The sequence below is a fragment of the Accipiter gentilis genome, chromosome 14, assembly GCF_929443795.1.
Source record: "Accipiter gentilis chromosome 14, bAccGen1.1, whole genome shotgun sequence".
Classification (NCBI taxonomy): domain Eukaryota; kingdom Metazoa; phylum Chordata; class Aves; order Accipitriformes; family Accipitridae; genus Astur; species Astur gentilis.
In genome coordinates this window covers 19,317,090-19,342,090 of record NC_064893.1, presented here as the reverse complement: position 1 = coordinate 19,342,090, position 25,001 = coordinate 19,317,090, and the positions used below count along the sequence as shown (strand labels likewise).

The 25,001-nt window shown below is 52.8% G+C and overlaps 1 protein-coding gene across 1 annotated transcript in view; it reads left to right on the top strand.

Annotated features, from left to right (window-relative positions):
- The window catches only part of MYH7B (myosin heavy chain 7B), a 28,732-nt gene extending 4,346 nt beyond the window's left edge, over positions 1-24,386 (top strand). Inside the window, exons 6-42 of the mRNA XM_049817415.1 lie at positions 160-256; positions 1,121-1,144; positions 3,096-3,188; positions 3,941-4,004; positions 4,126-4,224; positions 5,259-5,362; positions 5,899-6,037; positions 7,339-7,457; positions 8,285-8,434; positions 8,775-8,945; positions 9,649-9,828; positions 9,915-10,047; positions 10,551-10,627; positions 12,098-12,185; positions 12,646-12,763; positions 13,392-13,515; positions 14,028-14,164; positions 14,604-14,859; positions 15,436-15,678; positions 16,078-16,254; positions 16,595-16,740; positions 17,335-17,425; positions 18,030-18,419; positions 18,858-18,984; positions 19,462-19,580; positions 19,825-20,021; positions 20,224-20,573; positions 21,106-21,230; positions 21,542-21,657; positions 21,785-21,977; positions 22,070-22,273; positions 22,396-22,521; positions 22,691-22,861; positions 23,174-23,278; positions 23,674-23,769; positions 23,941-24,078; positions 24,287-24,386. Coding sequence (XP_049673372.1) covers positions 160-256; positions 1,121-1,144; positions 3,096-3,188; positions 3,941-4,004; positions 4,126-4,224; positions 5,259-5,362; positions 5,899-6,037; positions 7,339-7,457; positions 8,285-8,434; positions 8,775-8,945; positions 9,649-9,828; positions 9,915-10,047; positions 10,551-10,627; positions 12,098-12,185; positions 12,646-12,763; positions 13,392-13,515; positions 14,028-14,164; positions 14,604-14,859; positions 15,436-15,678; positions 16,078-16,254; positions 16,595-16,740; positions 17,335-17,425; positions 18,030-18,419; positions 18,858-18,984; positions 19,462-19,580; positions 19,825-20,021; positions 20,224-20,573; positions 21,106-21,230; positions 21,542-21,657; positions 21,785-21,977; positions 22,070-22,273; positions 22,396-22,521; positions 22,691-22,861; positions 23,174-23,278; positions 23,674-23,769; positions 23,941-24,078; positions 24,287-24,295 — 5,296 coding nt within the window. The 3' untranslated portion in view covers positions 24,296-24,386. The remainder of the gene's footprint in view (positions 1-159; positions 257-1,120; positions 1,145-3,095; positions 3,189-3,940; positions 4,005-4,125; positions 4,225-5,258; positions 5,363-5,898; positions 6,038-7,338; positions 7,458-8,284; positions 8,435-8,774; positions 8,946-9,648; positions 9,829-9,914; positions 10,048-10,550; positions 10,628-12,097; positions 12,186-12,645; positions 12,764-13,391; positions 13,516-14,027; positions 14,165-14,603; positions 14,860-15,435; positions 15,679-16,077; positions 16,255-16,594; positions 16,741-17,334; positions 17,426-18,029; positions 18,420-18,857; positions 18,985-19,461; positions 19,581-19,824; positions 20,022-20,223; positions 20,574-21,105; positions 21,231-21,541; positions 21,658-21,784; positions 21,978-22,069; positions 22,274-22,395; positions 22,522-22,690; positions 22,862-23,173; positions 23,279-23,673; positions 23,770-23,940; positions 24,079-24,286) is intronic.
- Positions 24,387-25,001: the final 615 nt, after the last annotated feature.

Below are 25,001 nucleotides of genomic sequence, written 5' to 3'. Positions count from 1 at the left end.
TGGAGGGGCTTGATAGTGCCAGCCTCCCCGTCCCTCTGATATTTTGCTTTTCCCTCCTGGCATGATGAGCGGGGCAGCAGATCAGTAGGGTCTCTCTGTTTGAAGTTTTGCCTGTTCTTTGCCTCATGTCCTTGATCTGTGTATTTCTGTTACTCTAAGCGGAGAATCTGGTGCTGGTAAGACTGTAAACACCAAGCGGGTCATTCAGTACTTTGCCATTGTCGCAGCCTTGGGCGACACACCGGGCAAGAAATTAGTAAGATCCTCTTTTGAAACAAGTTCTTGCTGTTTTCTTCCTTTCTTTATTATTTTTTTCTCCTCCCCCCCCCACCCTTCCCTTTTCTTCTTCTTTTTACTTTTTTTTTTTTTTCTTCCCCCAACTTTTTGCATTTGGAAGCGTGTTTTGGTCTGACCCACCCAGGGCTTGGCTTTTCCCTGACTTTTGAACAAGCAAGGCTTGAAATTATTCTGCTCAAGGGGAAATGGATTTTTTTTATGTGGCTGCTCAATCTGTGCAGCTTGGAGGAGGTGCTTTAGATGCTGTCTTTATTTTCTCTTCCTCCTTCAACACCCCACAGATCTTCTTCCTAAGGAGCATTAAAACAATGGAGTAAACCTGCCATTTCCCACCTTGCCTCTTTTAAGCCTTGCTTTTCATCCTTTTCTCCTTTTTTTCTCCTCTTGTTCATTTTGACCCTTTTCTACCTTGTGCTTTTCTTGCTCTTGTTTTGATTCTTGCATTTCTTTGGTGCTGGTTATTTTTGAGCTGCCCTTGCAATTGCTTATTTCTTCTTGATACGTTGAGGCTCCAGCCTGCTTTTCCCTTGTAGAAGCAAACTGGCTGCTTTAGGTATCAGACAAGCAATACTTCAGCATTATTTTCTTTACTCTTCTTTGGGTTTGGATTTAACTGTTCTTGCTTTTTGATGCATTTCTTTATTTTCTTGACCTAATCTATTTAACAACTTTTTGGCATCTCTTATAAAGTTTAATCCTCCCATTTTTTTCTTGGACGTTTTTTGGCACTAAATGGTCATGCCCTGCTTTTCTGACCATGCTTCTTGTGGTTCTTGCCTGGCTTTTCTGGATTTCTAAAGACAATTTTCTTTCCTTTCTCTAGGCAGCTCTTGCCACTAAAACTGGGGTAAGTGTTGGAGACTCCTAATCTTTAATGCTGAGGACAGAGTTCTGCTGCACTACAAAGCTATGGTGGGATGATGAGGAATGCCTGTGTGGGGCCTCTGCCTTGGGTCTGGGAGCAAGAGCTGCCCCAGGACCTGGGCAGCATTTAGTTCTCTGCTTGGCTTTGTATCACCTCCCACCTTCCCATAGTTTGAAGCTTTGGTGTTTCATCTCTTAGTGACTTTCTACCTTTCTGACTCCAGCCTCTCCTTCAAGGGATCATTACTCTTCAAACACTCATTTCTAACCAGTACAGTGTTTGCCTGGGGGTGGCATGGGCTCCTCCAAAGATAAGGTGAAGCCTCCACTCTCTGAGACGTTGGTGTGTCCCCCCGCCAGCCTCGAAGCCCTGCTGAAGGCAGTGGTGCTGAGGGGCAGGGGAAGAGCCTCTTTGCCACGGGCAGTACTGTGCTCTGGCTGCAGACTGGGGCCCTGATGATGCCTGGACATGCCACCCTTTGCAAAGTCCTTATCTGGCTCAGCCCACCACATTGCAGTCAGCTGATGTCCTTCTCTGAGGTGCATATCTGAGGTGCTTGTTTAGCTCCAAGGAAACAACTGAGTGCCTTCAGAAATCCAGCAAAGGCTCACTCCTTGGTGCTCCCAGCACCCCAAGGGCTCAGCCATTTCAGCAGCTCAGTTGTATGTCCTTGGCCCTCAGTTTCTCTGTCTGAGCACTGAGGGACAGCCTTTAGCTGAAGCACAGTCTTGGTTGGGGGATGCTCATTAAGACAAGTCTCAGACCACTTGGGCAAACTTACTAAGAGTGAGATAGCTGGGGGGCTGAATCTGTGGGTCCTGGGGCAGCCCATCATGGGGCAGCCCTCATTGAATCCCACAGGCCAGGCAATTTTAGATCAGGCTGAATTTAAAGATAAGAGAGCAAAAGCTATTCAAGTGACAAGATACAGTTTGTTAGTAAAGCTGTGATTCAGAGCTGCTCCCTGTCTCTTTTGCCCTTCACGTGCCTGGAGCTGTAGAGCTGGGGAGCAGTCATGGGCCCAACACTGAAAAGACAGCATGGCTCTTGGTGGGCAGAACCCAGAGCTGGTGTTTCCCACCTAAGGAAAGCCCCATGGACTGTAATGTGTCAGAGCACAGGCAAAAGCTCTCATGAAAAATTCTGCATGTGCCTGTGCCACCAAACTCTACTACTGTTGTCAAATCCCACTGTCCTTTGTGTGGCTTGGCACAAGCCTCTTGCTTCTTTCCTTGAATTCTTGTCCTGCTTTGCCTGCATTAGATGGGGGCCGTATTTATCTTTGAACCGTACATGTGAAACATGAACGGAAAAACAAGGTTAGGGGAAGATTAATCTTGGGGCTTGCTCAGGAGAGCTTCAGTAAGTTCAGCAGATCATGCCAGCTAGGACCTGTGACGTGTTCCCATCACACTGTGACCCTGCTGTGCATGTTTTTGGTGTAGGGAGTTGTAGATCAAGCCTGTTTTCTGGATGTCTTCTTTTGCAATGTGCCGTGACTTCAACTGTCCAAGGCTTTCGTTTGGTGGAAGAGGAGATGCCTGGCAGAGTCAAAGAGCCTGAAATGTTTCAGACTGTTGTGGTGACAGTGCGCGCTTGCTCTTGGTTTGCATATTGTAGAAGCCTAAGAAAGGGGCTAAAGAGTCCTGTGTGCAGAGCGGACAGTAGCCTGGATCTTCAGAGGGACCAGTTTAGGCAAGGAGAAGCCCACAGAGAGTACTGCTGCAAAATCTAGCTCTTCTGACCCCTAAACTGGGCTGCATAGCCTCATGAGACAAGGAGATGCCTCAGGAGCAGCAGGCTCTTAAAGACAGCTAACGAGCGTAGCAGGCAGATGGTGCAAGGAGCCCCACTCTCTGTTCCCCTGTGTTGTTGGTAACAGATCCCCTCCAGCTGGGTGGGAGCTGATATATCCTTTGGTTTTATTTTCCAGGGCACCCTCGAAGATCAAATCATTGAGGCTAACCCAGCTATGGAAGCTTTTGGCAATGCCAAAACCATAAGAAATGACAACTCCTCGCGTTTTGTAAGTGTCTTAGCAAGACAGAAAGCTAATGTGCTGCGTTTATGTAAGCTGAATACGTTGCTTGTGGTATTGTGTTTTTGAACGGTGTGAGCCAAAGGCATGTAGCAAGATTTGCTTCCTAGTGGGATTGGACTGCTGAGGCCAAGCTTCTTCTGGTTACATCGGTGCAGTAAATGTGTGCTGGTCAGAATGAATCACCTTGATGTCACAGCCTGTGGCTGGAGAGAAGTCCCTTGCAGGACCAGAGTGGAGAGGGCAAGCATGCCCCTTTCAGGGAGCAGCATCTTTTTTGCTAGGCCCAGCCTGGGTCTGCTGTGGGATGCAGAGCTCATCAGCCACAGGTGGCCTTGATGTCTGTTCTTGTGCCTTGAGGGAAAGGAGACACTCTTGGGTGATATTCCTCAGCACATCACAAAGCAGGAGGCTGTGGACAGACTCAGTATCACACTCCCCAGCAGAAGTGCTTAGCTTTAAGAACAGGCCTGAGGACAGGGATTTATCTGCTGTGACTGAAATTTCTGCCTGCCTAGAGTTTAAAGCCTTAGGCAATGCTGTCTGACCCACTGCACATTACAAACTAGAGAACTTCACCCACCTACCCCTCACAGAGCCCAGTAACTTGCCTGGCATCAGCAGAAGCCTAAGAAGTGGGAAATTGCCAGTGTCTTGTAGCTGTCTGAGATGTCTCGGAGCTGCTTAGAATTGTACCTGTGTAGCCAAGCCCAGCACTTACCTCCTGTACGTGTTTTCAGGGCAAGTTCATCCGGATCCATTTTGGCCCCTCAGGGAAGCTGGCCTCTGCAGACATTGATATCTGTGAGTAAACATGTGCCAGCTGCAGTAGGGAGGGATTTCATCTCGCTATGTGTGCCAATGCTGGGTCACTTCCAGGAAAGAACAAGCTCTCCTCTTACCCCTCTACCCTATTTGATTCTAGATCTTCTGGAAAAATCAAGAGTGATTTTCCAGCAACCCAAAGAGCGAAGCTACCACATCTACTACCAGATCCTCTCTGGGAAGAAACCAGAGTTGCAAGGTAAGGCAGCTGAAGCTGCAGCATAGCCTTTATAGCATGATGGCCTGAAAATAGCCACAAAGAGCTCTGTTGTCAGCTTTGGGTCCACAGGGACTGAGCAAACCCAGCTCACCATGCAGGTACTCAAATGCTTTTCTAGCTGCACAGGATCATAGGATTGGTGGATAATTCAGTGGAAGGGATTTCAAGAGGTCATCTAGTCCAGCTTCCTTTATCCTCACAGGCTGAGAAACCAGAGTAAAGGCCTTTCTGCAACTGCCTAGGAGCAGAGAAGTGGTCATTCAGGGTCTGTCTGCAGGTTGGGAGCATGCTTTGCAAAGCTGCCTTGCATAGAGTCCTCGTTGTGTGGCGGATACAGCACTGACCTCAGCATGCGTAGGCTGGATATTTACTCATTTTGGGGTAGGGGAGAAGTGTTTTGAAGCCTACTCTGAGCTCCTTCAGCCACCCTAGTGAGATGACCTGTTTCAGGTAAGCTTGAAAACAGCTGCAGAGCTCACTTGCAGCAGCAGCCCTAGTGTAGACTTATCCTAGATGTGTTCCCCAGACAGTCCCAGCTGACCCAAATTTGTATTGGGCAGCCCTGCTCTCCAGGTGCCAGGTCACACAGAGTGCACAGGAAACCTTTCCACACTGCAGAAAGATGGCTGGCACAGGCCCCGGGACGGTCAGCCTCTTGGCTGCAGGCTCTTGAGCTTGTTGCTTGCTTGAGAACAATACCTTATTAGGCAGGTCTGGAGAGCTGTGCAGAGCAGTAATCTTATCTGGTGGTCACAAGGACATGGATGGCCACTTCTAAATCAGTCTGCAGCCAAGCCATATCCCAAGATAGTAAGCAGGAGGCACATCACAGAAGAGATGGACCCATGTGTGGACCTGCCTGGGCTTGAAGAGGCTGTTCCTCCCACTGGCTGATGCCCTCTACTTTGAGGCTGGTGAAGACTTACCTCTTCATCTGTGTTCAGGGTTGCCCCTCTGCCCCAGCTTTGTCTCTGTCAGACTGGCCTCAACCTCTGCATGTTTTCCCCCAACAGATATGCTGCTGCTCTCCCTCAACCCCTATGACTACCACTTCTGCTCTCAGGGTGTAACAACTGTGGACAACCTGGATGATGGCGAGGAACTCATGGCGACAGATGTACGTGTACTTCCTTCACACTGCACAGCCCAAGGCAGGGGCCTGGGGGAGGGCACCACCTCCTTCTGGGCAGATATGGGGATGTGTCCTGGCTTTTCTGTGTCCCTCTCTAAATTAGCTGTGAGTTCCCTCTGGCTTATTGGCTATTGCTCTACACTGTGAGCCTACAAGAAAGAGCAGAGTGACTCTGATCTCCATCAACCGCCTCCTCCAGGCACAGAAGGGAGAGTAATTCCCTGCATTAGGAAGGGCCTGTAGCACATGAGCACTTCCCATGGCTCCCATGAGAAGATGAGACCTCAGCTTGGAAAACCTCCTGCTTGTGGATGCTGGGATATCCTTTTGCTTTCAAATAGATCATGTGGGAGCTGGACTCACATTCAAAATCCCATGGACAGGATTCCTTGGCTAGATGCCCACTGGATAGAGCACACTGTCCAGAGCCCCAGGATAGAGAAAGCACCTTAGGAGATGGTGGGAGGACTCACCTCAGAGTGGTCATTTTGTTCTATCTATTCTGCTTTGTCTCTCCTCAGCACGCCATGGACATCTTGGGCTTCAGCAATGATGAGAAATACGGCTCCTATAAAATAGTGGGCGCTATTATGCACTTCGGCAACATGAAGTTCAAGCAAAAGCAGCGAGAAGAGCAGGCAGAGGCTGATGGCACTGAAAGTGAGTTTGGCTCCACGCTGCCAGAGCTTCCCAGCCTGGGCTGGGCATGCAAATTCCTCCAAGGGCAAACTGTGATAACTTCCCTGGCCTGGTCTGTGAAGGTCAGTGACCATGATCCCAAGCAACTACACTGTCTTAGGACCTGCTGTAGGTGCACAAAGGGGCTTGTCCTTCAGCAGGCATATTTAAGACAGCCTTTTCTGCAAGCACTAGGTGGTCTCATCTGCATCAGACTTGCCTCAGCAACATCATAGGCTGTCACACCCTAGCTGTGCTTCACCTAGTTCAGCCTTCTCCTGCCCTTCATCACCTCTTCTTTTGCACTTCATTAGACAGCCTTCCAGAGCAGATTGTCCACAGAATATGAGCCAAACCATGATCAGGATTGCAAGGACCTGCTCAAGTCACAGCCTCCTGAAGAGCATTTAGACTAGGATACAGTCACTGTCTAATACTTCTCCTTGTTTGTTGCTTAGGAAAATCCAATGCAAATCATAGGTCTAAGAGAAGAGTCAAACTGCAGAGCAAATCTGAAAATTCAGAAAAGTCAGAGCTCAAATATTTTCTATTACTTTTGCACCGCTGCATTATGCCTGGCTCCCAGGCATAATGGAGTGAGCTTCAAGGAGAGGGTGATTTTCCAGCATGTGGAATGATGAGAAGGGGAAGACCTATCACTTAATTGGAAGGCGTAAACAGTAACTGTACATCAGCTTAGGCAGGAATCCAGCAGAAATGACTACCTGGATCGGAGCTTGACATGCTAACATTCATGTAGGAAGAGTTCCCCTTGCCTCAGGAACATCAACATAGGATTCAGCTGCTACCTGGTAATTAATGAAGATTTTGATCTAGCAGTGATTTCCCTACAAAGGTGATTTTCTAGCTACAATCTGCTATTAGGAGTCTATGAAAGATAAGCAAGAAGATCACCTGTCTTCTGGTCAGTTCAAATTCCCTGCATGGGAATCCAAGCTTCCACTAGAAAATGCGAAGAGATCCCTAGATCAAGAAGACTCAAAAACCTGATAGGCACCTGATAAGGTGCAGCAGGTCTGCTATGGCCATCTCCTCCAAACAGTAACTTCTCAGGCAGGAGGTCCAGACTTTAAAAGCATCATACAATATCCAAGATGGGAAATCACACTAGACACTGGAGGATACTCTGGAGCAGGTGGAAAAACTAGTATAGTTAGCACTGATCAGCAGAAGAGCTGGTGGGGTTTTTTTTGGTTTTTTGTTTTTTTTTTTCATTCTGGGACTTTCTTGCTGTCTGCTCATGCCTTTGTACTGTTTTACAGGTGCTGACAAAGCTGCCTACCTCATGGGAATCAGCTCAGCTGACCTCATCAAGGGGTTGCTCCATCCTCGTGTGAAAGTGGGCAATGAATACGTGACCAAAGGTCAGAATGTGGAACAGGTGAGTGTGCTGGGACACAGGCTCCCTGCTCATGCTGGTATGTGACTCATCTACAGGGAGGCCCATTGCAAAATGTTCTCTGCACAGGGCGACTGGTGCTTCAGTTGACTCTCTTGGGTTTAGGAGGAGACTCCAGAGCAGCACAAGGAGATGTATCCACAGTTACTGGCTTTTAGCAGCTGGGAAATTTGGTGGCAGAGCTGGCAGATAACTTTGGATATTAACCAAGGCTGGAGGTTCAATGCAGTATCTTTGAAATGTGGGTTGGATCACAGCCAGAAGAGGTCCAGTTTCTGTGGATCTGCTTCAGACACAGTCACACTCCTGTGAAGAGTTCAGCTCTGGAAAGTAGAAAACTTATCTAAATACTCATCTAAAACTCATCTAAACTGATCTTGTGGGAGACTCAAATGCATGAAAAATGTATCTTGTCAGATTCCAGCCACATCACAGGAACCCAAACCTGGCCTGAATAGTGCAAGCCAGTCCTCGAATAAAATTCAAGAGAACCTTAGGAGCTGGTGTTTTTTCCAAAGTGAACTGTAGGCTCCTGTCATGCACAAGGCTTCTGAAAAGATCACTTTAGACTGAATCTGTATCCTAAAACCTTTGAGGGTAAGACCAGGCCAGGGACACAAGAACACACTTGTGAGCATGTGAAAACTAATCATGGAGCATATACGGTAGCTATGAATTCCCTGGGTCGGTCTGTCTGTCTGTCCTTTTTGTGCCAAGGGGAGCTCTATTCTTCAGCCTCTAGCTCCTACAAAAGCAGAGAGAAGCATAAGTGCTCATGACCTGATTTGCTCTATGATTTGCTTTGGCAGGTTGTCTATGCTGTGGGAGCTCTGGCTAAAGCCACGTATGATCGCATGTTCAAGTGGCTGGTGACTCGGATCAACAAGACCCTAGATACCAAGCTGGCCAGACAGTTCTTCATCGGAGTACTGGACATTGCAGGCTTCGAGATCTTTGATGTGAGTTCTACAGGCCCTCTGCAATGGTTTCGGTGGAATGTTGTAGCTAGACAGCTCAGTCCCCTAGTGTCTGACAGGTCTATCTCCTCCAAGAAACTGCTGGCCTTGATAAGAAAAAGAGCTCTTGTCTGAATTAATTTATCTGGAGCAAAAAGGTTGCTCACAAGGACTGTTCTAACATTGCTGTGGGAACATCTCCAATGATTCCTAGCTACCTGCTCTGGTTGCAATCCAGCTGAGCCTAGCAGAGATCACTCTTCACACCCAGACAAAGCAGAAGTGTGAATCCCTTCACATCTGGAGCTCCTCCTTCTGACACAGGTTTGTTTTGTTCTTGCAGTTCAACAGCTTTGAGCAGCTGTGCATCAACTTCACCAACGAGAAGCTGCAACAGTTCTTCAACCACCACATGTTTGTCCTGGAGCAAGAAGAATACAAGAAGGAAGGCATCGAATGGGTCTTCATTGACTTTGGCCTGGACCTGCAAGCTTGCATCGACCTGATTGAGAAGGTAAAGCATGAGTCGGGGCACAGGAGTGATACTTCTGGTAGGCAGCTTGTTTGAGAGACTGGAACAGTGAGGAGTGCTCTGCTACCAGAAATTAAATTATTCCCTCCCTAGTCAGTGGCGAGTGACCAACTTTGTTGTCCCTGCACTTACAGCTCAGAGCCTCCAGCTCACTGAGTCCTTTTTGACACAAATTTTGACATTATGAAACCAAAGAAATTCTGTTCCTACACACCAGTGAGCCACAAAACCGGGTGCAGCCTTTTTCTCCAGAGAACAGTGATCTCTGCCCCTTTTTTCCTACCCACTTGCTGCCCCCTCTGTGCCTCTTACTTGAGTACTTGCTGATTCAGAGCAGCTTGTATAAAAGATTTCCACCATTGCATGGAGGAAACTCACCTTTTTTTTAGAAAGGAGCAAACCTGTCAGGATACTGGAGAGGATCTCCCCTTTCCAACAATCTGATGAACCTGGGCAAAGCCCCCATGTCTTGCAGGCCTGGCCAGTCCCACTCTGACTGCCTGGAGGTCAGATGCAGCTTCGAATACACCAGTGATAGATTGCTCCATGGTCAATGTCTTGCACCATTTGCCTGAATGAGTCAAGCCTTGCCTCACCTTGCCCAGTGGCACAGAGAAGCTCCCATTCTGGGATGGGACACGGCAACACTGAGCTCAGACCTCTTTATACCACCTTCTCCCTGCAGCCACTGGGAATCCTGTCCATCCTTGAAGAGGAGTGCATGTTCCCGAAAGCCTCTGACATGTCATTCAAAGCTAAGCTCTATGACAACCACATTGGGAAGTCACCCAACTTCCAGAAGCCCCGGCCGGATAAAAAGCGGAAATACGAGGCCCACTTTGAGCTAGTGCACTATGCTGGTGTGGTACGTCCCTTGTCAGCTCTTCCACAGCATTCGCACCTTCCCCCTTGCAGGGCTGTCTTACCTTTGCCTCTTTCCCCTGATGACAGGTGCCATACAACATCATTGGGTGGCTGGACAAGAACAAGGACCCCCTGAATGAGACAGTGGTGTCTGTCTTCCAAAAATCCCAAAACAAGCTCCTGGCCTCTCTCTATGAAAACTACGTGAGCTCTACTTCAGGTGAGGAACAACCTCATCCCTTTTTTGACCTTCATCTCTCCCTCCCTTTGCGGCAAAGCCTCCTCACCCCCTGCTGCTGTTGGTGCAGCATTCCTGCACCTAGTAGCCTGCACAAAGGCAAGACCCACATTGACCCCTAAAAACCTCTCTGACCTGGGTAGCTGGGTGCTCTGGACACACAGTGCTGGCCTAGGGGCTTTAGGTGGGTTGTTAGGAGCAGGCTGAACTTGTGTGGTGCTGTAGAGCTGTCCTGGTGGCCCCATAACATGGGATGTGTGAAGGGGTCTCCTATTACCAAGAGCTGAGGAGCAACACCCAGAGTTGGGTGCTGTGGGAGACGTTTTTGATGGTCTGCGGCTTTGCTCTGCAGCAGGGCACTACTATCTCTGCTTTACAAACAGCAGGGGCTGTGGGCATTTCAGAGGTGTTTGGGGGTGCTCCTGAGTCCTCCAAGCCGAGCAGATGCTTTGCTGATGTAATTAATCAATATTTCAACCCAACAGAGGAACCTCACAAGCCAGGGACCAAGGAGAAACGTAAAAAGGCAGCTTCTTTCCAAACAGTGTCACAGCTGCACAAGGTAAGAGCCAGCCCCTCATCCAAGGCCATGAGGGAAGCATGCTCAGAGGGTCCCAGTATCAGTCCCACTTCCCTACCAAGACTCGGGGTATCTTGCACATGAGCTTCTGGGGCCTGAAGGACCACTATGAAGCAAAAGCTAACACCCTCTTGTCCCTGGGCAACGGGTCTGTACCTGGCAGAGTCCCAGCCCTGTCCCCGTGCTGCTAGGGGAGGACACAAGGCTCCAGGCTGGAGCAATTTGTGCTGCTTCTGCCTGCGTGATGCTTGCACTGCCCGTCAGCTCCTTCGCCTTTGAGAGAGCGGCAGTTAAGACTTGTAGTGATGTTTAGATAATGTATTACATGAACATCACTTTAAGTCTGTGCTACTTCTCTCCTCATTCTTGTCGGCGGGAAGGACAGCCTTTGGGCAGAAGAAAATGGAGGAGGATCTTACAGGTCTCTGAGCAGGCAGCTCTCTGCTGTCCTGTCCAGGGAGGTGACCTGAGCTATTTTACAGCTCAGGATAACACCCCCCTGCCCCATTCCCATGCTCACCACAGGAGTTATTTGTCCACCCCAGAGTTTAAGCAACTGGAAAACAGCACAGAAGGGTTTGTGAACTCAAAGCTGTGTCCTGCCTTGTGGTGACAGGGTGCTCAAAGAGGGCAGCGCTTGTGTCAGAGCCCCTGTTAAGGGAGGCATGTGACTTTTTTCCTACTGGACAAGTCACAGGCCTTGGGGAAAGGTGTCTGCAGCAAGAAGTTGCCCATGATGACATGGAGCTGTGGGAAGGCGTTCCCTTCTCTGAGCTGGTCCTGGACAGGCTGAGCCTGTACGAGCAGGGGAAGGCAGCCTGGAAAGATCAAGGGTGCAGATGCCTTTCCCACAAGAAAAGGCAGGGCCATGTCTTGGCTTGAGTCCTGCCTTGGAGAGAAAAGGAGGCCCAGGCTGGATCAGCAGGGCCTTCTGTCATGGCCGAAGGGCGTGGGCAGCACTGTGGAGGTGCAGGGAAAACCTGATGAGATGAGGACTGCAGCCAGTGTGGATGGCAGCACTAGATTTGCAGGGTGCTGAGCACAGGGCTGACGGGCACCAGCAGAGCTGTATACCAGGAATATGCTCAGTGATGTGTTCCTGGCTCTCCCCTGCAGCAAAACTTTACCTACAAATACTTGGGAAGCATCTGGATCCTCTCTGGCATAGCAAAACCTGCAGGTGCCATTTGGCATGTCTGCCAGCCCAGTCCCTTCAGCTATTGCTCCCAGCCTGGCAGAAGGCAGTGGTCCTGCTACAGGGCTGGGGATGTCCTGTTGGCAGGATAGCACAAAGATCAGCCAAGCAGGAGGAAATTCCCCCTTTCTCATGAAGAGTGGTAAGGGGCTCTCAGTGTCTGCTGTCTCCCTGCCTGTGGGGGGAAAGGGCTGGAGAGAAGTGTTGTAGGGGAGCAGAGCTGTCACCTCATGCCTCATCCCATGTCTGCCCTACAGGAGAATCTCAACAAGCTGATGACCAACCTGCGCTCCACTCAGCCCCACTTTGTCCGCTGCATCATCCCCAATGAGACAAAGACCCCAGGTATGCCTAGACTGAGACACCACCCTGGCATTTCTCTTGGGTAACATCCACATGTGGGAGCTGGCAGGGACTCTTGCACCCACCTTCTCCCCAACCCTTTTCTTGCAGCAGTTCTGCTGCCACTGAGACCTGGCCCCATCTCAGTGTGGAAACCCCTGTGACCCATGCCAGTCTCCTCTGCTGGGGAGAATGAGTTTTGCCAGGCTTCCATTTTGCTGTGGATTGATGGTTGGGCTGCCTGGCACTTGTGTATAACAGCAGGAACGGATGAGTCTTTCAGGCTGACTTCCACCATCCGAGGCCCAGGCTGCAGCACTGATGCTCAGCATAGGCCTACAGGACAGGTTAACACCCATGTTCAAAACCATGGGCTGTTTCCAGAGTTCAGGCTCATGCTGCAGCTTCATTTCCCCTGTCCTCTTGGGCTGCATGTCTGCTCCATCTTTGTTCTCACCCATAGGAGCCATGGATTCCTTCCTGGTGCTGCACCAGCTGCGGTGTAATGGTGTCCTTGAAGGTATCCGCATCTGCCGTAAGGGATTCCCCAACAGGATCCTCTATGCAGACTTCAAGCAACGGTAACTCCCTCTTCTTCCTTGCCCAGCAAACCACACATGTTCTGAGGGGAGACAGACTGCCCTGGCTCTGACCTGCTCCCCAGCTTGTGCAGGGCTGATCTGAACCACCACAATACACCCAGTTGCATGTACAGTTTGGGATAGCCCTGCTGCTGGCTCTGTGTTGCCAAACATGGATAGTTTGGTGCCACACGTGATGAGACAGCAGGCCTGGTGATGTTTGAGATGCTGAATGCAGGGCTGGTGCAGGTGGGTTGTGACAAGGCTCAGGTCCTCCGATCCTGGCTCAGATTTCTTTCTGCCCTTGGGATCCTTGCCATTCTCCAGCTGGTCCCATCCACACTGCTTGGCCTGGGCCTGACCAGGCATGGTAAGGCCAGTGGTCTCCTCCTGCACAGTCCTCCTTGTGTTCAGGCTAAGATCTGGTAGGGTTCCCTGGTGTCTGCCCTGCAGAAGAGCCCACACTGTGCCCTGGAGCTCCTGGTTCATACATGGCTCCAGCTTGTGCTGCAGTGACATGCTTCTATTGAGGAACTGGCATGACTGGGGTACAGGGATGACGATAGAGCCATCAACTCTGTGCACGTGGGGTTCTCTTGCACGTCCTCCCTCTACTTTGTCCATGCAGCTACCGTATCCTGAATCCAGCAGCCATTCCAGATGACAAGTTTGTGGACAGCAGGAAGGCCACAGAGAAGCTGCTGAGCTCCCTTGAACTGGACCACTCACAGTACAAGTTTGGTCATACCAAGGTGAGACCAGGCAGCTGGTCCTTGGGGGACATTGCCCCTCCTGTCTCTCTGCAATCCAAGTTTGCTCTCTGTGCCCAGCTTGCTCTCTGCCTGGCCACAGCCCTGCTGAAGCCCTGCACTCTGCAGGTTGCATGTGGCCCTTGAAGGGATTGAGGAGGGCATAGGAAGAGGCAGGCTGGGAAGAAGCAGGTCTGAGCAGAAGGTCACTGCTGCCTGACCTCATACCACCCAGCACAGCAGCTAGTCCCCACTGGGGAATGCAGTCTGCTCAGGGCAGGAAGATCTGGTGCCCAGCTGTGCCTGTGCCTTGTGTGGGTGCACCTCCAACCAGTGCAGAGTGTGGGTGTTTGTCTGTGCAGGGAGGGCACCTAAACCCACAGTGTGTAGCCCTTGCTGTTCTGTGGATCCCTGCTTTGGGCCTCATGTAGCCCAGGTCTGCCTGACAGGTTATGTTACCCCTGGGCCCTCTGTCCCCTCTGCTGTTGACTGTGTTCTCCCTCTCTTGCCTGCAGGTGTTTTTCAAGGCTGGTTTGTTGGGCATGCTGGAAGAGATGCGAGATGAGCGCCTGGCCAAGATCCTGACCATGCTGCAGGCCAGACTCCGTGGGCACCTCATGCGCATTGAATATCAGAAGATCATCAGCAGGAGGTAGAGTTGTGGGGGGGAAGAGGCAGAACTTTGTGTGTCTCCTTGTTCCTTCTGCACATTTCAGTGTGCTTGACCTGTGGGGCTTGACTATGGCTGCTGGTGGTTGAGTACAGCCCTGTCCTGAAGGGAAGGAGGCAGACCAGTAAGAGGTCTGACATAGGCCTGGTAGGGTCAGTGTATCTAGGTGGGGGGAGCCTTTGGTTTCCACTGAAAGATTCAGAGGGATGCGGAGTGAAGAGACTTGAAAGCCAGGACACACCATCCCACTAGGGCCATTACACTGTGCAGACAATGTGCCATTCATTCAACATACTGCCATTTGTCCAGCTGGTGGAGAATAGAGCCATGTCCAGGCCTGCAAAAGCCAGGTCTCTGCTGCAGTGAGGATGGGACATAGGGCATCTACACCCATGATGATGCTGTGACCCATTCCCTCCAGGGAAGCCCTCTATACCATCCAGTGGAACATCCGGGCCTTCAATGCTGTCAAGAATTGGTCCTGGATGAAGCTGTTCTTCAAGATTAAGCCTTTACTCAAGTCTGCTCAGACTGAGAAGGAAATGGCCAACCTGAAGGAGGAGTTCCAGAAGCTGAAGGAGGCTCTGGAGAAGTCAGAGGCTAAGAGGAAGGAACTGGAAGAGAAGCAGGTCTCCATGATCCAGGAGAAGAATGACCTGGCTCTCCAGCTGCAGGCAGTGAGTGCCTCACCCTCTCTCTGGAAGTGTAAAGATAGTGCAGGGTCCATGGACAGAAGGAGCAGAGCATGCTAGATCCCTCCTTCAGCCTCTTACAGTTCTGAGACCCCCTCATTGCTGCAATCTGTTTGAAATGCAATGTTAAACTCGAGTGCAAACATGAAGCAACATCACAGACTTGCCATCTCAGAGCTGCTGTGGTGATTCGTGCTCCCCTGGCTCTGGAAAGGGTGATCTCCTCACAAGGGGGTGGGAGGGATGGTGACATTTGCTCACCAAACTGTGGCTAATCTGTGCCATTTCTATGCCAGGAAGTGTCATTCCAGTGTTTCTTTCCTCTGGAAAGATTTAGTTGCCATTAGCTCTTTGGCCTGGGTTAGTGTTAGTGGTTGCCCCATGGACTTTGAAAATGGGCAGTGACTGGAGCTGTCTTGTTTTTGTGCACCTGAGCACCTCAGGATTGCTCTGTCCCTTCCACAAGGAGAGCTTCAGCTCTAGGCCAGTATAGCATGGCTGAGAGCCTGCTGGTATGTTCTTGGGGCAGTGGATGACCAGGCTCTCCTGTGCCCATCCCAGGAGCAAGACAACCTGGCAGATGCAGAGGAACGCTGTGACCTGCTGATCAAGTCCAAGATCCAGCTGGAAGCCAAGGTGAAGGAGCTGACAGAGCGTCTGGAGGATGAGGAGGAGATGAACTCAGACCTCACCGCCAAGAAACGCAAGCTGGAGGATGAGTGTGCAGAGCTGAAGAAGGACATCGATGACCTAGAGATCACGCTGGCCAAGGTGGAGAAGGAGAAGCATGCCACGGAGAATAAGGTAACTGACCCTCCCTGCAGAGTACAGCCTCATTGCTCTGGGGCCTCAGTGCATGTGGGGGCACCAAAGAGAAACGTCAGGGATAAGGCTGCTTGTGTGTGGGAGCTGGGGCAGGGCAGAGTGCAAAGAGGTGTGGGAGAGGGCAAAACCCTCTGGTGTCCTGCCTCATTGCACAGGAGTGGTATAAGCAAACGGTTCTGTGCAATGGCAAATTATTTGGGGCATTGACGAACCACCTGGTGGAACCAGCTTGGCCAAGGAGAGAGGGGCTGGCTGCTGCTGTGGTGCTAAACTGCTGTTGATCATGGACTCCTGCCTTTTGTGGGTCGGGCTGCTGTATTAGCTTTGCATCCCCTCTCTCTGAGAAGATGTGTTCAATTTTTGACCTCACTGATCTAGGTTAAAAACCTGATTGAAGAGATGGCTGCTCTGGATGAGATCATTGCCAAGCTGACAAAAGAGAAGAAAGCACTGCAAGAAGCACATCAGCAGGCCCTGGATGACCTGCAGGCTGAGGAAGACAAGGTCAACACACTGACCAAAGCCAAGGTCAAACTGGAGCAGCAAGTGGATGATGTGAGTCATAGGCCAGTGACAGTGAAGTGAGAGAGTCACACCTCCAGGAAAGCCCAAAGGCTGTCCCTGAGTGGGATCTGGAGGGTGGGATTGTTATCAGATCCACATTTAATATGGCCAGTTGATGAATAACCCCACTGACAAACTGCCCCTGAACCAAGGGGTGGTCTAGAGTACCTCATGGAGAGCAGTCCTGGGCTGAGGGAATGGGACTGGAGGCCAGGTAGGAAATAGCTCTGGCTCTCAGGGCTGGGTGAAGTTCCCACAGCAACGGACATGGAGAAAGTTGGGGTTACAGAAACTCCTTTCCCTCCCTATCCTGTCTTTCTTCATTCTCCAGCTGGAAAGCTCTCTTGAACAAGAAAAGAAAGTCCGCATGGACCTGGAAAGAGCAAAGAGGAAGCTTGAAGGAGACCTGAAGTTGACACAAGAGTCTGTAATGGATCTGGAGAATGACAAACAGCAGCTGGAGGAGAAACTCAAAAAGTAAGTGTGTGATATGTGCCTGGGCTGCGTGCTTACTCTGCCAGGCCAATGCCCACCTCTAAATCAAGTGGACATGTGGCCTCCGCAGGGGCTGCTGGGATGTCAGCATTGCTGGTGTGATCAATCCAGGCAAAATGAGGTCTTAGTTTTGCTGGGCACTATGCAGAGATGCTGAGGAGCTTGTCAGCTGCACAGACTAATAGACCAAGGTGCTATAGACCTTCCTCCATGCATGGGGTTGGAGAGGAAAGACTTGCCTGGCAGGATCCTAACTCAGAGCTGGGACCTCAGCTACAAGTACAGACTTCGCCACCCATGTCCTATTCTCGTGGGGGAACTGGAGAACAACACCTAGGGATCTCATAGGGAAAACTTCAGAGCCAGGTTGTCTGCCAGTTTGGCCACTCCAACCCTCCCTCAGAGCAGTCCATGCATTGCTTCTTATCCCTGCAGTCCCTCTCCTGTGTGTGTGCATTTGTCCTCTGGCCCTGGGTGTTATGGTGCAGGGAACAATCTTCCTCTGGCTTCAGGAGCCAGAGGGACTTGGCAGGACAGTGTTTGTCTGACCAGAGGCTCTGCCTGCCTTCTGTACAGGAAAGACTTTGAAATCAGTCAACTGAATTCAAGGATTGAAGATGGGCAAGTGACTGAGGCTCAGCTGCAGAAGAAGATCAAGGAGCTCCAGGTATGGTGGGAAGAACTGCTCTCACAATCCAGGAATCCTAAATTTCCATCAGATGTAATGTGCTGGGGAATCTGCATGGGCCAGTCCCTCTCTGAGCACGGGGGTGTCTCCTTGGCAGAAGAGTGATGAAAAAAGCTGGCATTGTTAGCAGAAGCAAAGCCCTCTGCCAAAATGCGGTGGACTGAAAATTAAAGAATGGTCTATTGAGGTGAATACTAGTACCAGCATGAGGAACAGCTTCTAGGATGTAGTTCTCTGTCCAGTGCCCAAACTCTGAAGATCCAAATCTAGTATGTTGGGCTTCTTCCTATCAGAGTCAGGCCCCCAGATTCAGGCTGTTTACATGGCGGTTCCCACTGAAAAGAAGCTAGTATCAGCCTGGATCCTGATGGCAGGGTACAGAGGAGAGCAGGAGCTCTGCAAAACATGCTACCAAGAAGCACCAGGCATGCCTGCCTCCAAGAATCCCAACACAACCCAAGCGTTTGCTCCAGACTGGTGGCTTGTTGCTCCCCAGTATCAGAGGAGACACCTTGCTCCATTGTGGAGAGTAAGGATGCTGGAGCTTCACCTGGTGCTTGAAGCATCTGCCTTTTTCTGCCAGGCCCGCATTGAGGAGCTGGAGGAGGAACTCGAGGCTGAGCGTGCTGCCAGAGCCAAGGTGGAGAAGCAGCGGGCAGAAGTGTCACGGGAGCTGGAGGAGCTGAGTGAGCGGCTGGAGGAGGCTGGTGGGGCAACGGCCACGCAGCTGGAGATGAACAAGAAGCGGGAAGCAGAATTCCTGAAGCTGCGGCGGGACCTGGAGGAGGCAACCCTGCAGCATGAGTCCACGGCGGCTGCCCTGCGGAAAAAGCATGCAGATAGCGTGGCAGAGCTGAGCGAGCAGATTGACAACCTGCAGCGTGTCAAGCAGAAGCTGGAGAAGGAGAAGAGCGAGATGAAGATGGAGGTGGATGATCTGTCATCCAACATTGAATACCTCACCAAGAACAAGGTGGGCACTGGTTTTGTGTGGGGCAGATTCATCTCTTCTGTGAACATCAATGCAACTGGTTGCAGTGTGTTCAGCACAGCCATGTCCATGTGATGTTGTCCTAGGGAGGTCTTTGCCATGGCCAAGTCCCTCTTTTTCACTAGGTATAGCTTGTCCCTATGTCACTGTGGCAGTGCTTGCAGGATGCTTTGCTTGCCCTAGTCAAGTCTGGAGGATCTGGGAAGACATTTCCTGGGAGACTGACTGCAGAGAGCCACTGTTAGCTTAGCAGAGACACGAGAGCTCTGGCAGGCTCCTGCTCTCTGCCTTGTGTGCACGTGGGATCAGCTGAGCAGGGCAGTGAGGTCCCAGGGTGATGCAGTCGCTGAGCCCCTCCTGGGATAATGGTGCTCTCCGGGCAGAGCTGGGTCTCACACAGGCTTTGCTTGGTGCGTGCAGGCCAATGCCGAGAAGCTGTGCCGCACCTATGAGGACCAGCTGAGCGAGGCCAAGTCCAAAGTGGATGAGCTGCAGCGACAGCTGGCTGACGTGAGCACGCAGAGGGGCAGGCTGCAGACCGAGAATGGTAGGTGGGGGTGGCAGCCAGGGGACAGACACGTGGCTGCTGTGGGGCTGGTCTTGCACTGGGGCATCTGAGTGGTGGAGCTGTGGTTCAGCTGGTCAGACTGTCCTGCTTCTCCCATGGACAAAGAAAAAAATAGCAGGAGCTCCATCTGGAGTGGAGGGCTGTGGGATGTCCACGTTGTGCGTCCACTCAGGCCTTGCAGAGGTGCCCTGTGGCTTAGCAGGGAAGAGGACCTCTCTGGCGATGCTAGTTGTGCTGGGGGATGTGCCCAGGAGGGGCTTCCTAGCTGGCTTACTTTGCCTTTGGCTGCTGGTGTGCACCTCTGCCCATGGGCCCCAGCTTGCCTGCGTGGGGATACAGCTGGGGCTGCTGGAGGTCTCCATGCAGCTGAAGGCCACAGGCTGTGGGAGTTGTGGGCTAATGCAGGTTGCAGCCCTTAGGCCCCAAAGTAGCTGTTTTGGCTCTATTTGAACCCAGGGGAGCTTAGTCGGCTGCTGGAGGAGAAGGAGTCCTTCATCAACCAGCTGAGCCGTGGCAAGGCCTCATTCACACAGAACATTGAGGAACTCAAGAGGCAGCTGGAGGAAGAGACCAAGGTGAGGCTTCTAGGGCATGGCTGATCTCTGAATGACACAGATCTCGGGGAATGGGACATGTGTCCCACTGTGGCAGTGGCCCAGATTCTTGGACTGGGGAGGAGGGACATACCCTGCACACAGGAGCCCTAAGGGCAGCTCTTAGCCTGGGAAAAATAGAAGTTCCCTCCCGCTGCCCCTAATCCCACTCCATGGCCGATGTCCTGGAGCCAGCTGCTCCTCTCATGAGCTTTCCCTTCCTCAGAGCAAGAACGCCCTGGCCCATGCCCTGCAAGCCTCCCGGCACGACTGTGACCTGCTGCGGGAGCAGTATGAGGAGGAAGTGGAGGCTAAGAGTGAGCTCCAGAGGAACTTGTCCAAGGCCAATGCAGAAGTGGCCCAGTGGAGAACCAAGTATGAGACAGATGCCATCCAGAGGACAGAGGAGCTGGAGGAAGCCAAGTGAGTCTCATGGCAGGAGTCTGTTCCTTGCAGGGGGCATGCTTCCATTCAAAGATGCAGCTCTCCCAGAACCCACAGTAAGACTGCATCCTCCTGCACGGACTTGAGGCTGTTTGGGCAGGCTGTGGCCTCTCGTCCTTTAGAGCAGCGGGGTGGGATGACACTTGGGCTGGGAGCACTCATCCCTTGCTGCCATCGACAGGAAGAAGCTGGCCATCCGACTGCAGGAGGCAGAGGAGGCAGTGGAGGCTGCCCATGCCAAGTGCTCCTCGCTGGAAAAGACCAAGCACCGTCTGCAGACAGAGATTGAGGACCTCTCGGTGGACCTGGAGCGCGCCAACTCGGCCTGTGCTGCCCTGGACAAGAAGCAGCGCAACTTTGACAGGATCCTGGCTGAGTGGAAGCAGAAGTATGAGGAGACCCAGGCAGAGCTGGAGGCATCACAGAAGGAGTCACGCAGCTTGAGCACAGAGCTCTTCAAGCTCAAGAATGCCTATGAGGAGTCCCTGGACAACCTGGAGACCCTCAAGAGGGAGAACAAGAACCTGCAGGGTAGGACTGGGCTCAAGCTTTCCCCTTGGACTCAGTGTCCTGCTCTCACAGGCAGCCTGTGGGTCCCCTGTCCTCAGCCATGTGGTGGGATGGGGGTCCCTTGTAGGCAGGGAGCAGACCTTTCTCCTCAGCCAAGCCTGGCCCATTTCCTCCTTGGAGAGATGCAGCAGCCCAGCCAGGAAGCTAGCATGTGTCCTGCCCTCTTGCTGGGGGCATTCTGGGCAGACAGGCAGTGTCACTTGGTACTTGTTTGCAAGTGGTGCGTGTTTTGCTGCCAGGAGTGCCATGGCTGTGGCATGACACTGGCTTGGAGGTGTTGCTCTTGGACAAGCAGGTCTCCATGGGTCCTTAATGCCTCTCCCTGTCCTCTCCTTCAGCCAGACTGCAGAAATGTCCCCAAACACAACCTCAGCTGCTCTCCACGGGGCTGGGGGGACATCAGTTGAGCCTGGGCAGGGAGATGGGGAAGTCACCTGCACAGGGCTGGCCCCACAAACTCGTTCCTGACCAAACGCCCTTCTGTCCCTGCCAGAGGAAATTGCCGATCTGACTGACCAGATCAGTCTGAGTGGCAAAACCATCCATGAGCTGGAGAAGCTGAAGAAAGCCCTGGAGAGTGAGAAGAGCGATATCCAGGCAGCTCTGGAGGAGGCTGAGGTGGGTCCTTGTTTCCCACTGAAGCTTGCACCTCCCCACTGTCCTCGAGAGCCACTGGCCCACCCTGCAGCTCTGGTTGGATGCTGCCGGAGCAGCAACCCACACTGCACTAGCAGGGTGACAGTCCTGAGCCAGGCTGCAACCCCTCTGCACCCTGCTCATGCGGGTTGTGCAACCACAGCGAGGCATTGGGGTGGCTCCACCTGCCCTGCTCCCCATAGCTCTGGGCTGGGGGGCAAGGCCAAGCTGGGGTGGGTGGCTGGGGAGATTCCCCCCCGGGGCCACCTTCTCATGGCTGCTGCTGTCTCTAGGGAGCCCTGGAGCATGAGGAGAGCAAGACGCTGCGCATCCAGCTGGAGCTGAACCAGATAAAGGCTGATGTGGACAGGAAGCTGGCAGAGAAGGACGAGGAGTTTGAGAACCTGAGGTGTGTGTGGAGAGGGGACAGGCTGGGCCATTATGGCAGGGGCAGAGCTGGTACTATGGCCGTGACAGGGCTGCCACAGACTGGGTGTCCCTGGGTGGATGGGGCTGATGCATCATCCCTCCCGCAGGCGCAACCACCAGCGTGCCATGGACTCCATGCAGGCCACTCTGGATGCAGAGGCCCGGGCCAAGAACGAGGCTGTTCGCCTGAGGAAGAAGATGGAGGGAGACCTGAACGAGATGGAGATCCAGCTAAGCCATGCCAATCGCCAGGCTGCTGAGTTCCAGAAACTGGGCCGCCAGCTCCAGGCCCAGATCAAGGTTGGATGGCTGTGGGTGGGACAGATTCAGTGCTGTCCCTGCTGTCAGCCCTGCCTCCCTCCTGTCCCCACTGACCCCGTATTGCCCGGCAGGACCTGCAAATTGAGTTGGATGACACTCAACGCCACAATGATGACCTGAAGGAGCAGGCAGCTGCCCTGGAGCGCCGCAACAACCTGCTGCTGGCAGAGGTGGAGGAGCTGCGGGCAGCACTGGAGCAAGCAGAGAGGAGCAGGAAGCTGGCAGAGCAGGAGCTGCTGGAGGCCACTGAGAGGGTCAATCTGCTCCATTCCCAGGTGAGGGACCACTGGATCCCAGGTCTCTGCTGTCACTGAATCAGTAGGAGTCTGTCTGGCAGTGGGGCCGTCAGCCATGGTGAATGGCTGGTCCCTGTGGCACCGCCCTGCTCTGTCCGCAGAACACGGGCTTAATCAACCAAAAGAAGAAGCTGGAGACTGACATCTCACAGCTGAGCAGCGAGGTGGAGGACGCGGTGCAGGAGTGCCGTAACGCTGAGGAGAAGGCGAAGAAGGCTATCACGGATGTAAGAGTGCAGTGGGGATGGTGCTGTATGGTTTGGGAAGGGTGCCCAGCACCCTGTGGGACTGGTGGGTGGGAGGAGAAGGGAAGGTCTCAGAACTTCTCCATTGACTCCTGTGTCTGGCAGGGCTGCCTGGCCTTGTGGTGATGCCTCTGTGCTCTTGGCCTTGCAGGCTGCCATGATGGCAGAAGAGCTGAAGAAGGAGCAGGACACGAGTGCACACCTGGAGCGGATGAAGAAGAACATGGAGCAGACCATCAAGGACTTGCAGATGCGCCTGGACGAAGCAGAGCAGATTGCTCTCAAGGGGGGCAAGAAGCAGATCCAGAAGCTGGAGGCCAGGGTGAGTTGGCAGGGGCAGATCGCTGGCTGTACCACCTAGGAGCAGGCTCCTGGCACTGCCCCAGGCCCTGTAGCACCAGGCTTTGCAGGGCACTGGCATTGTCCCATCCTTCTGGGGCCAGACTGCCACAGGGGGACTGTGGGCAGTGAGGGACAGTCCCTGAGGACCTGCAAACCTAGGGCTGGCTCCATGCCTTTGCTTGGGGTGGCTTAGCCTTGGCTGTGGCTACTGTGATCTGGGGAAAGTGATTTGACCTCAGCTGGTGCTGGCACTAGGGAGCAGAGTGCTGAGCTGGCCTCTATCCACCCACAGGTGCGGGAGCTGGAGGGAGAGCTGGATATGGAGCAGAAGAAGATGGCGGAAGCCCAGAAGGGCATTCGCAAGTATGAGCGGAGGATCAAGGAGCTGAGCTACCAGGTATGGCAGCACCAGGCGCAGCTCCAGCCCAGCAGGACTTGGGCCAACTCTCCCTGTGCTCAGATCCTTGTGTTATCCAACATCCCACTCCAGCCCAGCCCAGCCCAGCCCTGCTGCCTTCTGGGTGCTGTGCTGGGACCGACAAGGGCAGGACAAGCTTCTCCCTGTCCCAACATCCACCACCTGCTCTCTGTCTTGCCCCTTTGGTGGCACCCCTATGTGGTGGGGAATGATGGGAGACCAGGGGGATATGGGGCTGGTGCCTGGCTCGGTGGGGCGGCTTGGTACTCTCTATGTGTGAAGGGCCCCGGCACCACTGGGACTCCTGGATAAAGGCTGGGGGGGGGGGGGGTGTGTCTGTTGGAGTACTGCTAATGGGGCCAGGGCACTTGTAGGCCGAGGAAGACCGGAAGAACCTGACACGGATGCAGGACCTGATCGACAAGCTGCAAAGCAAGGTCAAGAGCTACAAACGCCAGTTTGAGGAGGCGGTAAGTGCCTGTCCCCACCACTGCTCTCCTGGGGCAGAGGACAAGTGCTGGCCTTCCCCAGGGCTGCCTGAGATGGCTGCAAGGGAAAGGGGCCATGAGGTTGGCATGGGGAGCTCACAGCCTGGTGTCCTGGCTGTGCCCCAAACATCCACCTCTCCTCACCCCATCTAGGAGCAGCAGGCCAACTCCAACCTGGTCAAGTACCGCAAGGTGCAGCACGAGCTGGATGATGCCGAGGAGCGTGCTGACATCGCCGAGACGCAGGTCAACAAGCTGCGTGCCCGCACCAGGGAGGTCATCACTTCCAAGGTAAGCCCAGCCAGCCATGGGGAGGGAAAAGCAGGGCAGGGGCTTCTGCTACCCCTGGAGTCAGAGGAGCCACTGTACAGCCCACAGCCTCGTTGTGCCTGGTGCTGCTGTCCTCACCTGCCACTGTTGCCAAGACCTGAAAGGTGGCAGAGTGCTCCCTGCCACCAGGCCCAGGCTCTCATCAAAGCCCTTTTCGTTTTTTTGCCAGCACGAGTAGCAGAAGCCCAGCTGCCTGCTGTATGTTGGAGGCAAATGGCTGCAACAGTCACTGCCAGCTTTGCACCGCATGAATAAACGTAGATCTGCCAGGACTTGCTCCGTTGTCTCCGTCACAGGGGTCTACTGCTGGAGAGGTGGGGGGCAAGCTGGGGCTATTTTCAACAGCCAGGTAGGGGCAGGAGACAGGCACAGGCCTCCCCTCGCCCTGCTCTCTTGCCCTGGCTTGCTCCAGGCTTTCGGTGGGTTTTGGTAAGAGCTCTTTCCTTTTCCCTCCCCACTGCCCCCCTTCAGCTCTCTCCCCTGTAGGGGACCAGACCTGAGGGGTGAGGGTGGAGGGCTGAATGTAAAAAACACACACCCTGGGGGAGAACATACAAAACCCCCTCCCTACAGTCCTGCAGGGCAGAGGGAGGGTTGTTAACAGCTTTGGCAAAGGGACTGCAAAGAAAGACATCTCCACTCATTTCTTTAAAATAGATTTCTTTAATAGTTTCCATTTAATACGTTCATTTGCAGTTAGTAAATTGGCATTAATCTGGGCAGCATGAACCTCAGCAATCCACGGGGCTAGTGCAGACTTCCAGTATTTGTTAGTGACAGGGGTCTCCTCTCCACCCCTGTCGCAGCACACAGCCTGCTCCAACCTCCACTGAAGCCAGCGAGCTCTCCCCAGCACCATGCAGGACGCTTCCTCCCTGTGCTCT